The following is a 16,908-nucleotide window of genomic DNA, read 5'->3' as shown; positions in this document are numbered from 1 at the left end:
TTTGAGCTTTATTTAATTTGGGTTGGGGCAGTGCCCACATTTGCTGCTGCACTGCAGAGTAGGTCTGCAGAGCCTGTGGCCAGCACCCTGTGGGAAGGGCTTTCCCTCCTGGGCAAGGATCCTGTCTTTGTCATTCACTGTGATCACTGCTGCTGCCTGCAAGGAGCTCCAGAGCAGTCGCAGCACACCTCCAGCCAGGAAGGCTCACAGTTCTGGAGAAGAAGGGTGTCCTACAGCCTAGGGGCTTTCTGCCAAATGAAAAGAATGCATTCATGCTTTTTGCAGGATGTTGCAAGGAGATCACTTTTACCTGAGCATTGAAGACTGCAACCAACTCTCTGGCTGCTCTTTTGCTACCATCAGGATCACTGCAGGGATTTAGAGGTTCTTTATTAAAATGAATTAATTTAGGAAAAGGGTAGTGTCTCTTTTTTCTGGCCCCAGCTACAATTTGGTGTTCTTCTTTCAGTAAGAGGCTGGATGGTTTTCATAAAAATATTCCACCACAGATGACTTTCTTCTGGGCTTCTTTGTTCCTGTGGGCTGTGGTTGTGTTTGGATATTCAGTTTGTTGTGTTTGTCTTGATCTTCATTTACATAGATACTTGTTGTCCCTTGCATCATGGTCATATAAAAGTCCTAGTGGCAAAACATAATTCCTGTGATTGATTGTCACAAGGCACTCAGAGACCATGTGAGTTCTGCAGAGAAAACAGTGTGCAAGAATTCCCACCTCCCTTTGGAAATGTTTAGCATTATTTTGAAGGAAATATATTTGCCCACATCTCAGGTCCATGCCTCCTTGTCCCTCCATTTTTTCCCATGAAGGCTGCAGCTCTAATGCTTGTGTTCTCTAAAACAATAGCAAACCATCACTGACTGCTGATCTGGGATTGCAGTAAATGCATAGACGTGCAAGCAGAAATAGCAGTCATGTATGAGACCCAGGAACAATGGGGAGGAGATTACCTTGAGCTTTCCATTAGTCTAAGGCTGCCCTAAAAGCCAGTCCTGCAATCAGGAACTCAGCAGCCTATATGCTTTGTTGAGAGTTAAAATTGGCTTACATCTGGAGGTCTTGGAGGGGATGATTCATATTCCTGCCCACTGGGATGCTGATTCATCTGAGGCAATGAACAAAACAGTGACAAACAACATCTATCAACAATTCACGAACAACTGCATGAGAAGCACAGGGCAGCGAGAAAATGTTGTTACTAAACAGCTCCAGAATGCAGGACATGCTCAGGAGATAAATAACAACATGGGGGATAATATTTGGGATAATATCCAACATATCCTAAGGTGGATGCAAAAATGCTCTTTCTTTTGGAACAACAACAGGGTCACTTGACACCTGCCCATGAGAACAATCTTGCAGAGGTCTGCTTCATAATCCAGGGCACCAGCCTCCTCTGCTCCAAGTGCCCTAAGACCAGGCAATACCTCCAGGACAGAAAGGCTGGGGCCAGATGCTAAAATTCAAGCAGGTGTCCAAAACTGTCTCTTGCACCATAAGGAAAGGCAGAGCTAATGAAGCAGTGAGTTTGATTGATTTGGTTGGGGCAGAGAACAGGAGGGTTAAACACTCCCAGGGGCTTTTAGACAGGTGGTCCAGTGGCCCCACCTCTCCTGCTTTCTGACCTCCCCCCACTACTCCCATCCAAAGACCCAACCAACTCCCACTCACCATTTCACGCTTCTCCATGAAAATTCCCTGCATGCAGTAACAGCAGACTGCCCAATGTTAGGGTTAGTGCTCCTTTTAGGATAAGCTTCTCTTCCTGCTAATACATGCAGAACCTGTAGAGAGGAAGAGATGATGGCATTTCTCGGGCTAACTCACAAACTGACCAGGTCCCAGCACACCCAAGCTCTGGTACACACCTGGGAAGCTGGGCTTTAGGGCACTGGAGCCTCCATCTCCTCTCCACCAGCTGCATGGCAAATAGGGCAGCTTCTGGCTCTAAGAGTGCACTTAACGTGAGGCACAGAGGGGAATCCTGCTTTTGCTTTCCAAGGCTGGCACCTCATCTGCCAGAGCATTTGCTAGAAATGCCAGGGCGAAGTGGAAGATTTCTGCTGGCTTGATGCTGAGACCAATGAGCCTGTCTGGTCTGCAGCACCATTCTTTGTCTGAAGTAAGTTGTACCACTGGGTCATATTGTGCCATGGTACTCTGGTGCAGGAGGCTACAGGGGGATGCTTATTCCTTAGGTCATCTCCATTGCTGCTTTGCCTTTGGGAGCAGCTGGGAGGAAATTCAGACACCATGAAGGTTTGTATAGCTGTGACACACACCACAGGAAATGTTCTGGGTGGTGGGACATAAACGAACTAGGTGTGTGTTGGGAAAAGAACAAAAACATGGTCCTTAGCAAGCAGGGTAGACATCAAGCAGTGGACAGAAAGAGGAAGAAAAGCATTTTAGGTGCTGCCCTAGCAGCATTTTGCTGCCATGGAATGTGGATCACAACTTTGCAGTAAGGAACATCTGCCTCATCCTGCTGTCCTTTGCACAGGAGTTTCATGTCTCTGGGTCTTGGGACCTGCTGCTGAAGGCCATAGCCTGCAGTGTAATGTGCAAATGTCATAGCAATATGTAATATGCAATGTGTCAAAGCAAATGAGCTAGTCCTTTGAAAAATATTTATGGACTAATTCCCAGATCCCTGACACTTATCACTGCAGACCTGCATCTCAGCCCCCATGTGTGAGCAACACATGGAACAATGCAGCCCTCTGGCTGGCCAAATTCTTTCTCTGCCCCACTTTCTAATGCTCCCTTGATTGCAAAAGCCAAGACAAACCTAAACACCCACAGGAAAGTTCCTTCCTGGTATTAGCAGTAGAGACAAACAACAGTTGGCAGAACAAGGAATGTAATAAGAAATTTCCTCCCCTTGCAGAAGTGGAAAATGCATGCATACAACAGAATGTGCAACTGAATCCACAGTCTTAAAGAATGCAGAGATTCATTCTGGGCACAGGTACATTTGTGATTGTCCCCACACCCTCTTCTTTTCCCCCTCTAAAAATTATTTTAGTTAGTGAAATGTAAAACCACACAAAGACCAGAATACATATTCACACATCAGAGGGTTTGACATTTTTTTCCTTAAGAAAATTTCACACATTTAGAATTATTGACTGTTAAGTCCAGTCAGTACAGCAGAAATATTCTACATAGATCATTGGTTGGAATGCACAGTACAACATTTGTGAACACTGTCACAAAAGACACCTGGATGAACACTAACAAGTGTAGTGGATCTGTCAAACCACATTGCAAGCATCTGCAACAAACCAGTCTGGGGTAGATGGGAAATTACCAGAACGTGGAACAAAGATGTTAAAGTACATGGGAACCTGCTACAGTCACTTTTCCCTAGAGCCATTGCTGCCACTAAAAGGTCAGGAAACTTGAACTTGTCACCTGAAACTTTGCTTCTGTTTCACAGGGATTGATGCCACAGTTTTATTTCCAGACCCAGTTCACTGTAATTTTGTTTGAACTGGAGCAAGGAAGAGAAGGACAAACACATACCCCATCTAGCAGAGCTTACTTCTCCAGACCTGCATGGTCAAACAGCTTGAGGTCAGAGGTCTTGCCTGTAAAAAGGCCACAAAATTTTAAAAAAGAAACAAAGCAGACCTGAAATAAACCAATAAACCAAAACCAAAACAGAGATAACATGATTTTATACAGCCTGCAATAAAGCTATAGTCAATGGTACAGTATTGTTCACATTACACTTATTAAGGCTTTGACTACTGGTCTTCTACATGCACATTTTATATACATATAATCCTCTGTGTGTGTACATAAATTACTTTACTTTTCTTGTTCTAAGCAAGAAAATATCTTCATGCATTTGCTTCTCCTAGTATTCACAATACTTGGACCATATTCTATTCAAGGATTTCTGGAGAGGGCTGGGTCTATTTATTATCCATCTGAAAATGCCCTTATCTCCAGGAATGTCATTTGTGCCTGACAGTGGCACTGGCCCCACACTTCTCCACAGTCATACACCAGAGAGGAGGTGCCACCCCAAAGCCTGACAGCACAATGGTTATGTAAACATAGTAATCCTTGGATTATAAATACTTTATTAAAGCTAACACACCTCAGCTTTTAGCTCATAATTGCCCATGAGTGCCTTAATGAAACATTCAGAATAAAGTATTGTTTTTCCTCTTATATCAACTGCTCAATTACAGTGGTTCTCCCAAAAACACATTTTTCCTTATTTTTTTCTGAAAGAAGCACCAAGCTACCTGTAAATTCTTTGAGCATGTGGCTGGGTAGCTTTCACGAGCAAACGAGAACGTGTCTGAGCCTTATAGCTCTAAGTGCTCTAAGTCGAAGTCACCATCTCACTTGCAGCCTTGCCATGAAGTTAAGAGACTGGGCCATGCACCAGTGACAAACAGGGAGGAAGCAGAAACCAGAAGAGCTCTTCCATTCCTAGTCCCATGCCTGTAGCTTGCACATGTTTGACAGGTTCCCAGAGATCACCAAAGCTGACCTGTAGCATGGCCTGTGTCCCTCTGCCTCAGGGACACCCTGACTCCCCCTGCCCCGGTGTGTCCTTCAGTGAGATGTTCTGGCCAGCTGAAGTCACAGAGCACTCCTAGGTTGTGGGGGGGAGCCCGGGGGAGAGCAGCTCAGCTGTGAAAATGAAGGGCTCATAGGGAAGTGGTAGTAGGGAAAGGAAGCAGCATGAAGAGGGCTGAGAAAGCAGGAAAGGGTGGAGTGAGGAGGAGAGATTCCTTATTTAAGATAAGGCCTGGGCTGCTGCCACAGCCCTCAGAGATGCCATGTGTGGTGGTGTAACTGGAGCATGCTGTCAGCACTCCTATTATGAAGCTTTGCCACCATCACACAGTCATGCCTTGCATCCCACCACAGCATTTCTATGTCAGCCACCACCGTTCCCTTGGGCACTGCATTGAAGTACTTCCATTCAACATATACCATGACAATTACTGCAAACCAAACACTGGGTCCTTCTCATTCCCTGGAATCCAAGTAGCTAGCAGCCCTAAAGAGACTGTCCCTGTCCCTGGCCTTGCTCTCCACTCAACAATAAGCAAGACAATAAATAGACAGGACAGAGTGATGCAGGCACAGCCATCTGGTTGTTCTCTTATTGCACAGAGTATTTGGGGCAGGTAGGGGAGAGCAGGTGGCTCACACAAAGTCCTTTGAAAAAATCATACTGGTTGTCTGTCCAAATCACCTGCTCCAGAAAATATGTTCAGACAGCTCATGTGGGTGCTTGGGAAATGTCACCTAGAAACAAGATATGCAAGAGACGAAGGCTATTCTCAATTCAAGTTCAGTCTTCATTCAGCCCCATGGCAAGTTGTGCAAAATACAATGTTTATGTCCTGGCAGGTACGATTAAAAGAGAATTTTTTGGTCCTGGGTATGTTAAAAAGAAAGGGTCATGCTAATAATTGCAGAGGCAAACCTTTGAGACGGAATTTAGTTTTAGTTACAGAAAATACTGTACACTGCTTTTGGCCAAGTGCACAGAAGCTTAAAAAAAAAAAAAGACAAAGATCACAGTTAAATGTCTTGCTCTTCAGATGGGGAATGTCTGTGAGGAACAGTCAAACTATTTTCTCATGTGCAATGCATCCTGAAATTTGGTACTTATGTATCGGGCATGAAATCCTTTCTTGTTGATGGTGTCGTCTGTATGGAATCGAATCATGATGGAATCCCCTGCAGAGTAGATTTCTTCCAGAGGCTGCAGAAAAGGAAAGAAGACAGTACACAGTGGTCAAGTATGCAGACTAAATAACTGTCTGCACTATGATACTAGAGATTAAGCCCACAGTGAAGACAGATTGGCCAGTAAACATAAAGACTTGAATGCTCAGTACCTCCTGCCCTGATGTGCCTTCCTAAGCATATTCCTTTGCTCTTTATGTTTGAAGACTGATGCCAGTCCACTCTACAATCCCAGTTCTTCCAGTTACTTTTTTCACAGGACTCCCTGGATATTCTTTTCCCAGTCTTCAGGTTTACTCTAATTTGTCATTGTCTTTTCAGGAAATGATACAATTCAAACTGGAACCTGTTTGGCAGCTGAGGCTCTCCCAGTGTTCAAATAACTCAGGTACTTATCTTACATGACAATTCTGGTTATGTCCCACACTGTTATGACCTGCTACAATCTCCTTGTGCTTCCCTTTCCCAGCCATTCTTCATTTGTCAGTGTGCAGGTAGGTAGAGTACTACCCAGCTGCCCTGAACTTCTTCACACCAAGCTGCTATGCTTTTGTTTATTTTCCAGACCATTTCCCCAGTTTGTGAGAACTTCCACACACCTGCTCCCTGATTGTCTCTCTTTAAATTCAATAGGAAATTTCTCCATTCAATTGCTGAAATACATGGCCCTGGGCTAAAAATGGACAGTCAGTAAGCAAGAATTTTCCAGCCAACTCTGCATCAGATAAAATGGCTGTGATATCCTGCGGAAGGGGAAGAAGCAAAACCTAGCCACAAAGCATTCTCAGTATCAGTTTGTGACAGCTGCCCCTCTCCAAAAATGGTATGAGGATACTTCCTTGCCACCCTCAGTGATCCCTCTGAAATCACCACCATCATGGCTTACCCCTGAGCCACAGAAGCGTCCCAGACGGGGTGCAGTGCTGTCATAACCATCGTAAATCTCCATGTAGTCGTACCCACAGTCAGCCTCCTCCTCTATCTCAAATATCTGGAATATTAGCTCCACCCCATAACCATCTTCAGCTGCAATCACCCATTCACAGTTGGCTTGACCTGGGTAGTTATTGTCCCCAAACTGAGCATGGGAGTATAGGTCCTTAGCTTGTACTTCAGCCTTTAAGAGCCCACCGCACTCTGAAGGGAGAAAAGGACACAAAACAGTCTCTCAAAGTCCGTACTCACAACAAAGACTCATCCCACTTTTGGGTCAGTCATGAGCAGAGAAGACCTCTGGCTTGAAGTGCAATAGGGAAGGTAATTAAACACTGCACCAAACTACAATAAACCAGTGAATTCTACAGTCACCCATGAATCCAAAGACCCACGTAGCTTTGAGGAGCTTGGTTCTTTTGGTACAGAACACACATGGAAAGAGGTGACCAGTTTAAACTGGCAGGATAGGGTTCCTGACACATACTCTCGGAAAATGTGTTGTTTTAGAAAGCAATTGCTTTGTCCTGTAGACGAAATTCTAACCCCAAGTATTTTGTCAGCAAGAAGCGGAAACACATCAAAAAACTGGGGACCAAAGCAATCCTTTTCTGCCCACACAATGCACAAAAGTAGCCCTGTGTTTGTGCAGAACATGTGTGCTTTAGCACACATTGTCCCACAGCCAGTGAGGAAGACGCCTCTTCACCAGTGTGATATGCACAGCCACTCCAGGGATGTTTCATCTGTTTACAGTGTTTACAGTGGCAGGGATTCAAAAGAAATGAATGTTGGCACAACACGCCCACCCCTGTGCTGCCACACATAGGAGGATCAAGCTGTGTCTGTCCACAGCACAGCTCTGCTTCTACCATAATCAATCTAACCTGGGCCTGTTCTGAGGGTGGGCCAATACACAGGCTAAATTGCATAACATCCTTTTCCAACAGTTGATACAGAACAGAAGGGATTCTTGCTCAACCAAACACCTCCAATTTAAACAAAAGAGCCTGAGCAAGAATGCCCAATACCAAGAGACTTCTGAGCTGTTATGGAAGCTGGTATTTATGGTATGCTGCTGGCAATGGTCTGGAAACTGAACATACACCGCTTAAAATTTAGGTCAAGTTGATCTGGGAAAAAGGTGTGTCTGTTTTTACCTAGTAAAAAATGTAGTGAGACTTGATGACATCCTTTGGCACTACGGTATTGGTGGCAACCAGCTTACCTGTGCTGTGCTTTGCCTGGAAACCTCTCCTTTGCACAGAAGCATCAGAGTAAAACCTGAGGAACATCTTGTTGGTAGAAGCCACTACAGGGTCAGGTTTCTTGCTGCCACAGAAGCGGCCAAGGACAGGTGACTTGCTGTTGGGCCCATCATACATTTCTAAATGGTCATAGGCACATTCTTGGTGCTGCTCAATCTCAAACTCATTGAAGGTCTAGAGCAAGAATATGGAGAATTAAGACAGCTGTAAATCTGAGCATGCAATTTAGCATAAGGTGAAATGCCAAGTGAGAAACAGATCAAATGGTACATCTGTCCCGCTCTCCCCACAAACTAAAACAGCATAGTGTGCTTTCAGACATAGTGATCTCAGGGTGGCAACGAGCAGAATTCTGTTATCAATGTGCTGTGTTGCCTCAGCCTTTCTGCCTCACATGGGTGCATGAAAACAGTTATCAACTGCAAGCCTTACAACACTTATTTTTCTGGCTGGAAATTCTGCCCAGCACACCAGATGGGCTGTTCTGCAATATTACTTCCACTGAGCACAGTGGAAGTACATGGACCATCTGCACAGCTTTGGGCATGTCCTGCCATTTGCATCAGGCCATGTTGTAAAATGGGCCTGACACCTCTCCCTCAGAGGGGCCGGGGGCTGGCTCAGCCACCACCTTATGTGAATATGGCCCCAACAGAGTGGCTCACAAGGAGGGGTAGGGGTGGGAGGGCATTTATGCCATTTGTTTATGGAGGGCAATACTCCACAGTTGTCATCTGCTGGAGTCTCCTCCAAGCTGCCTCTCCTCTGCCTTGTGTCCCTCTGAGACCTTCTGCCCTTTTGCAAGCCAGAGCAGCCTCCCAGGAAACTTTCCTCCAAGAGCCCCAAACAGGACCTGAGGGGATCAGCCTCCCACTCACACGGTGGTGGGAAGTCACTTCAGCTCCTCACAACCCAGCCTGCTTCTTGCCTCACACTCCCGCTCTCTGGTTACTCACTACTTTCACTCGGTGGCCAGGTGTTGCAGAGATGTCCCAGGTGCACTCTTTCCGGCTGGGATACTTGTCAGGCCAGTTGGGACTGCTCATCATTCCCTCTGCACCACTCAGCTTGTGCTCGCAACCAGCTTGGGAGAGAGAAATTGCATTGGGGCAAGTCTCACATGGCAACCCTGTAGTGTCCTACATGGTCCTCTCTACCCACTGAGACCCTCTAGAGGGCAGAGACAGGGAAGGCTTCAGTCACCAAACGAGGCCTTTCAGTATTACTCCATAATTCTGGTGGGTTTGTCTATGCTTTTTTTGAGCTAACCTGGCAAATGGTGAAATGGACCATCTCACTCCCCTGGGCCTCATTAACCTAATCTATGTCCTCACACCCTAACCTATTCTCTGCTGCTTCACTTCATCTGCCCTGTTCCTAGGGCCATGATGTCAATCCCTCCAAGTGTTGACTTTGGTGCTATCTCAGCCTTGCATTGTCTTGCCAATCTGGAAAGCTGAATCAGCTCATGGAGAGGTCAGACAAGGACCAGAGACCATACCCAGGAAGGCCATGGGAGCACACAACAGGGATACGGGTGCAGGAAGAAAGGTAGTTTTGGCACCAGCAAGTGGTCAGATCAGCCCATCCTTTCTCTTCTGACTCAAACACAATAATTGAATGAAGCAGCAGTGACCAGTCTAATGATGATGCCCCACAACTGCTCCTTTTGCAAGTCCTACTTCTCATCCCCACCCTGTCCATCCCCTATGGGCATATAGAGAGCAAGACTGGGGAATGGGAATGGTCCTGTTTCTAGGCAGTTTTTCAGCTAGCTGGGGCTTTTTCAGTGCCCTTGCCTGGTATGCTGTACAAACTTCCTTCCAGCACAGGGCAGGAAGCACCCTGAACCAAACCATGTTTGAAGAACCTTGGCTTTCCTGAGGGCAGGAGTGGGGACTTTACCTTCTTTACAGTCATGGCCGTTTTCATGCAGCATGAAGCCATTTTTGCACTGGCACATATAGCTCCCAAAGGTGTTGATACATTCGTGCTGGCAACCACCATTGTCTTTGGAGCATTCGTCCTTGTCTGGGCAGGATCAAACCAACAAACACTGAGTTGACAGGGACACAGGTTACCACAGTCACCAGCTGAGAGCCCCATACACAGGCTGGCACATAGCAGTGCAAATCTCCAACTCTACTGCTGGATTAGTCCAGTCAGCTTTTTAGCCCAGATACTATCCTCTTCAACTGCCTTACATTCCATAAAATGTATCACAAATGTGTTCTATTTTATAATGTAAGTTTATTGGTTAAAGACTCCTGTCTAAAAGAAACCTAGAGCAGTGTCTCATTCTTTAAAAATAGAGTCTAGGAAAAGCATCACACAAATTCACTCTTCTAAGTAAAAATCTACTTTATTTTCTCAAGTTCTTATGTGCTCTGCTGAGCCTCCATTTCTAAACAGCTCTGTCTGAGCACAAATAGCCAGGTGGTAAAGAAGATCTAAGGTATGAGCGGCTCCCTGAAGCTGAAATATGCCCCAGTGGATCTTCACTCCTGTGTGTTTAGGACTATGCTTTCCTCAATCTCACTTTCTGAGCGTAGGATCTGCTCATGGTTTCCAGACCAATTTAATTTATGAGACGTTTATCTCCAATTTTTCTTGGGACAACGTCCTCCCTAGATCTCATTAACTTCATCTGTCTCCTCATTCCCAAATGTATTTCTAGATGAATCATACCCACCTCATCCTTCCTCCTGTTAGATTTAATAAGTCAAACCCTTAGCCCTGATTCTACTCTGCACCTGTCCTAATTCAAAGCCATTTTGCCTGATCATTCTCCTCAAAAGCATTAATACTCCTAGGACTCTGCTGAAAATACAGAATGAAATTGAATTTCTACTTCCAAATGACATACAGTTAACCTCCAGAACAGCCTGCCAACAAGGTACATCACCGACACAAAGGATTGAGAACAGAGGATGAGGAGCTTCCACTAGTACACACTGCTTTGATGGAAATGATTGCTATACAGAACACTACTGGAAATTTTCTAAATCTTCTAGTTTCAGAGGAAAAAGCTTTCCTTTAATACTCTAGGAGCAGAAATAACTTCTAGGATTAGGTTCCACACTGCTTCCTGCTGTGGAAGGACTGGAGGCATTGATGCAATCCATGCATCTTACTGACACCACACTATGAAACTGGACCATACACTGCACTGAGAACCCAGGATGAAGGTGACACAGCACAGAGCAACCATACTTTTATGTTTAATGAACCATGCCAGGTTCTGACATGGTGTTAAAGAAAGTTCACCAAAACCAAGAGGTTCAGTCAGAGGAGACAGCTATGCAAGTAAAAGAATACAGTCACGTACCAGAGAAGTAGTGAACTTTAAAGCCTTTCTTGGAGACCGTGTTGTCTGATTTGAACTCCAGTCTCATGTTGTTGCCATGTGATGTGATTACTTCGGGCTTCTCTGAGCCGCAGAATTTGCCGTGTAGCTTGGAATCAGAAGCCAGCTCACTGCGAACCTCAACATAGTCATATTTACAGACCTGCAAAGAGAGGAAGAGATTTCTCAGCTCTGTGGCCTTGGAACAGAGCATTTCAGAGGAAAGGGACAAAGACTTCACTGAGAAGGAACAGAAACAGCCTTGTACTCAAATACACTCCCTAACTTGCCCAAAATCTCCTCTGTCAGTTTTCTTACCCCTTCGCTTGCTGCCCTGATCTTAAAGCATGGGTGTGTTTTTCAGAATAGCAAAGGTTCCACTGAATTTACCAAAAGCAATTATTTCCATCTTATCCAAGAACCTGACAGTGTTGAATGAACTTTAGCAGCCTCCTGAAGTAAGGAAGTGCCACTGCTCCCATTTACAGTAGGGAAACTCAGACCTGAGTGCTTTGTTCAAACTCCACCCTGAATGGCAGAGAACAGACTCTTTTACTGTTATTTCATTTATCCTTGAAGAACTCTACTTCATTGTTCATTTCCAACTATTTCCCTGCAAAGACAGCATGGGGAGGTGGGAGACGGGACACCTATTAGGGATGGAAAATACCTACTATTATGCAAAACTAGTAGAGAAAAGAAGCCCATTGTGCTGGTTTTGGCTGGGGTAGATTTAATTTTCTTCACAGTGACTGGTACTGGGCTGTGTTTTGGATTTGTGCTGAAAAAAGGGTTGATAATATCAAGATGTTTTGTTACTGCTGAGCAGGGGTTGCACAGAGTCAAGACTTCTTTTGCTTTGTGTACTGCTCCACCAGCGAGGAGGCTGGGGGTCCTCAGGGAGCTCTGGGAGGGGACACGGCCAGGACAGCTGATCCTCACTGACCAAATTCCGTACCACAGGACATTATATTCAGTATATAAAGTGGGGGCAAGTAGAGGGAAGAAGGAGGAAGGGTAGACATTCAGAGTCACACTGTTTGTCTCCCCTATAAACTATTACATGTGATGGAGCCCTGCTCTCCTGGGGATGGCTGAACACCTGCCTACCCATGGGAAGTAGTGAACTAATTCCTCATTTTTCTTTGCCTGTATGCATGGCTTTTGCTTTTTCTATTAAACTGTCTTTATCTCAACCCATGAGTTTCTCTCACTTTTACCTTTCCGATTCTCTCCCTGCGGGAATCCCTCACTGGGGGAAAGTGAGTGAGCAGTTGTCTGGTGCTTGGTTGCCAGATTGGGTTAAACCGTTGCACCCACTTATAATAGAACAGCTTTAATCCTTCCACTCTAGAGAGAAAGCAAATCCAGACTTCAAGGGGAACAGTCACTGTTACTGGCATAACCATAACGAGGGTGGGAAAACAACCAAAAGCTCCACCAGTAAGACAGACCCTCCTCTTCCTTGTACCCCAAGGATTTATCCAGTTCTGCTTTAGCCAATAGTCCCACCTCCGAGATGCAGGGACTGGTTACGTACATCATTGCCTTCCAGCTCAAACACTTCGAACTGCAGAGAGATCCGGTACTGGGCTGGAGCTACCACCTGCCAGACGCAGTTTTTGTTAGTAGGATATTCCTTGGGCCATCCAGGGCTAGTAATGGTCCCATTGAGCTTGGTGATGAAGCCCCCACAGGCAGCTGGAGAGGCAATAAATGAACACAAGTTTTACTTGGTTCTGTTCAGACACACAGATTGGGCCACAATGTTAACTAGCAAATGAACCAGATCCTGGTTGATGGCAAATTTCAAATCCCAGCCTCCAGAACAGGCTTAAAATGCTGGGAAGTGTGAGGAAGACAGAAACTTCATCTGCTGTAAATCACCAGTCAAATGCACCCAGTGAGGCTATGGCCCTGAGAGCCACCATATAAGATTAATTTCCTTTTTAATCTCTATCGTTGGGTTTACTGTGCATGAGTTGGCTTGACATGCACAACACAGTTGTAAAGGCCAGCTTGGTAAATTCACCTACACTAAGTGCTACAAACCTTACTAATGCAAGTTTATCAGAAATGGAATAATTATAAGATAATGGAATCCTAGGGAAGACACTGCTGTCAACTCTTCAGTGGTTTATTATATATGGACTGCATCTTCTCTAGGGAAAGTTGAAGACAAAGTCAAGACTTAGCTCCACTATCCCATTTCCTTTAAAAATTTAGGATATCTCAGCTTCATCCTCTTGTGGGAAGGCAGGACTGTTACCTCAAAGGAGTAAACCTCAATTTGCTGCAAAATTCTATTTGCAACGAAGCAATTTTTTTCTTGCTGTTTCTTGAGAGTAAAGAGATATGGTCACACTTTCAAAACCCACAGGGATAAATTCTTTCTGTGTCTTGTTCCCAGCATAATTTTGCATTAATAGGACTATCCCAAGGGAGCAGCTTCGATATAAATAGAGTACCAAGCAAGTGGTTTTGGAGGAAAAAAAGCAATTTACTCTGATGTATATTGCTACACTTTCAAAGACTTTCTGCTTTGCCCACAAATGAAGTCTAAAATAGGAGGTTAAAAGTGAAGTTCAAAAAAAACCCTCCCAAGCTATAGCAACTGGCTTGCTCAAAAATGCAAGAAATTACTTTAAAAAAAACCCAAAAAGCAGCTTTCAAAACCCTTTTGCACACACCTAACTTGCTCTCACCAAGTCGATAGCACTCTTACCCAAACAGTTTGACAAAAGCAGAAATCAGGGCAAACCAGGTGATGTTGAGAGCACCATTGGCAGCATGTGGAGCTCCCTACATGTCCCTACAGACAGTTTTGAGACAAGAAAAATGGATGGATTCTCAGCACACCAACAGCTGTATTGTTGGCAGAAGCAACACTTGTTGCATGAGATTAACTCTCTAGAAAGCTGACACAAACAGCTTCTATTATAGACACGTGTTTTTTTCCTCCATAACAGAGGGAGTAAAATTTTCTTCAGTATTGAGAAAGTCTGTTTTGCATGCAGACAAAACATTGATATTTTATTATATGAAGTATAATTCCTTTTTGAAAAACAAATAAATTCAGTTTTAGATTTAAAAACTTTGGTGCCACTCAATGGTTAGGTTGTTATGCCTACTTCCTTTATGCTGCACTGTGGGAGATCTGGTCTGAACAGCAATCTCTGGCCATGAAGGACAACTGGTTTTAGGGATGTTTATCAGTATAGAATCAGGATTTTTCGGGGTTTTTAACCAAAACTTGTTTTTCAATGGAAGGCATTAACAAAAAAAAAAAAAAGAAGCTGGGGAAAAATAAAGCAAAATAAAGAGGATGGAGGGGCAAGGAAAATAATTTCCAAGACTAATCAATTCCGTTATTAGCTGTAGTACCTATCCTATAGTCAGATGACTCAATCTGTGGATTACTTACCTTCACAGCTCTTTTTATCAGCTGTCAACTCATAGCCAGGCTCACAGGTGCATTTGTAACTGCCCAATGTGTTCTCACAGTGCTGCTCACACCCACCGTTGTCCGGCAGAGAACATTCATCCATCTCTGTCAGGAGAAAGCCAGAGCAAGTCACACTTTCCTGACCACCCAAACACCCTGATATTCCTCATGCAACCCTTCTGGACAGAAGGAACAGAGCACTGACTGCCAAGCCAAGACTGTGGAGCAGGCACTGCAGCAAAGCTCACAAGTGCTGAAACACTTCTAGCACCAGAACCATAAAGGACTACCATTACTGCTACTAGCCACCAGTGCTTTTTCTAGACACGAGCAGGAGAACACAGTCTCCTGTAAAGACTTCACTGCCTTTTGTTCTCATATGCCATTTTTTTCTGCTTTGTTTCATTTGTTTTAAAAATCCTCACGGTCTTGAGTAACTTGAGCTACCAGGAACCAACCCATTATGGCACACACAGTAATGGAGCTGAGGGAGGTCATACCCCGTGGAAAGGGGGCAGCAAAGGAGCTGGCAGGACACGCACGTAGTTCTGCCTTTTCACAGGCACATGAAGTCTTGCTACCTTACACTTTGAAGTAACGTTCTTCAATCACATCTCAACAACCTGAACTAACATTTTAATATAAAGATAGCCACTGGCTTCTCACCCTGACCCCTGATTCCACATGCATCCCTTAATAGATGGTTTTATTAACATGGCTGTGGTGGGTTGGCCTCAGCTAGCAGCCAAACTCCCACCTAGTTGTTGGTCCACTCCCTGGCCCACCAATCCCATGGAATGAGGAAGAAAACAGGAAGAATAAGAGCAAGAAAGTTCTGAGTCGAGACAGACAAATTATCCACCAATTACTGTTCTGTTCAAACAGACTCAATTTTGGGGAATTTAACTTAATTTACTGCCAATTAATATAAATATTTGAGTGCTAGTTTAGGTATTGGGAAACAAAAACTGAAAACAAATATGTTAAAACACTTAAAGAAAATACCTTTCTGCTTGCCTTTCCTGGCTCAGCTTCATTCCAGGCTCCTCTCCCCCTGCCTTGTACCCCCACAAGTTACACTCAGCCCCTGCAGCAAAACCAGGGTTGTGCAAAGGCAGGAGGGGATGAGGAGCCACAGGCAGTACATGACCCTGCTGCTACTTCTCATTCTTCTCCCCTGCTCCAGGTAGATGAACTAACATTTTAACCATATACAAAATAGGCTTCAGTGACACAAACAACTTGTTGCCAAAATGAAGATAACTAACAAGAATAATCCTGGAGATATCGCATGAGATATACCTGACTGGCTGGCGATGAGGTAATTGCTCTCCATATCTTCCTGGCATTGTCCCTTGGGGGTGACCAATGGCTTACCCTCTCTAAGCTGATTGCAAGTTTATTTTCTCTGAAAAGTTAGACATTACCACTGCATGTTCTCACAAAGCATAGCATTCAATTCCATCCTTAACTCTGATTTTTTTTAGGCTAAGTTATTTTCTTTCAATGTTGTAAGACATTTAATTGAAGCCCTATTCCTTTCATAATTAATTAAGGCAAAGCTTACCCATTGCTCAATCAGCTATGAGAAGCAGTCTGAAGAGTGCCTGCAGAGCCATCTACTTTGATCCCTTTGCTCATGGAGTGTCTGGTAGTCACAAGCCTGCTGGATATGGAGGTAGGGACTGCAGACTTCAGATTCCAGCTTGAAACTCCACATGTAGCCTGCAGGTGTGTCTACCCAGCTTTTGCACACAGACATCAGCTCTGCCCACAATGCCAGCTGGCTAGAAATTGTGCAGCTATGACTACTGTGATGCTTGGTCCAAGCAAAAACACTTTACTCCTCAGCTGAATTTACTAGCATGGACTTAAAAACATCCTAACCATCCACAAGCTACGTGGTTTCTGGTTCAAACATGAGAAATCTGAGCAGACACTGGAAGATGTAGTCTGCCAGCAAAAACTCCACAGAAAATACTTGTGTCTCCAATTGAACTAGTGTACAAGTTAACACATTTTTACATTAAAAAAAAATAACCAAACAAATTTATTTCTGACTATCTGTATTACAAAAAAAGCACCTCAGGTTCCGGTTTATAAGTTTCTTCCCCTACAAACTTGTAGATGAACCTCAGATTTTAGAGAATGATTTGCTGTGTCTCCATGT

The 16,908-nt window shown here is 44.4% G+C and overlaps 1 protein-coding gene across 1 annotated transcript in view; it reads right to left on the bottom strand.

Annotated features, from left to right (window-relative positions):
• Window positions 1–2,941: 2,941 nt before the first annotated feature.
• Window positions 2,942–16,908, bottom strand: part of TLL2 (tolloid like 2) — an 85,960-nt gene continuing 71,993 nt past the window's right edge. Inside the window, exons 14-21 of the mRNA XM_039554274.1 lie at window positions 14,718–14,843; window positions 12,834–12,994; window positions 11,276–11,456; window positions 9,853–9,978; window positions 8,904–9,031; window positions 7,908–8,121; window positions 6,633–6,883; window positions 2,942–5,762 (exon numbers count right to left, since the gene is read on the bottom strand). Coding sequence (XP_039410208.1) covers window positions 5,628–5,762; window positions 6,633–6,883; window positions 7,908–8,121; window positions 8,904–9,031; window positions 9,853–9,978; window positions 11,276–11,456; window positions 12,834–12,994; window positions 14,718–14,843 — 1,322 coding nt within the window. The 3' untranslated portion in view covers window positions 2,942–5,627. The remainder of the gene's footprint in view (window positions 5,763–6,632; window positions 6,884–7,907; window positions 8,122–8,903; window positions 9,032–9,852; window positions 9,979–11,275; window positions 11,457–12,833; window positions 12,995–14,717; window positions 14,844–16,908) is intronic.

Source organism: Corvus cornix, chromosome 6 (genome assembly GCF_000738735.6).
Source record: "Corvus cornix cornix isolate S_Up_H32 chromosome 6, ASM73873v5, whole genome shotgun sequence".
In the NCBI taxonomy this organism is placed as follows: domain Eukaryota; kingdom Metazoa; phylum Chordata; class Aves; order Passeriformes; family Corvidae; genus Corvus; species Corvus cornix.
This window is presented reverse-complemented; position numbering and strand designations above follow the sequence as displayed.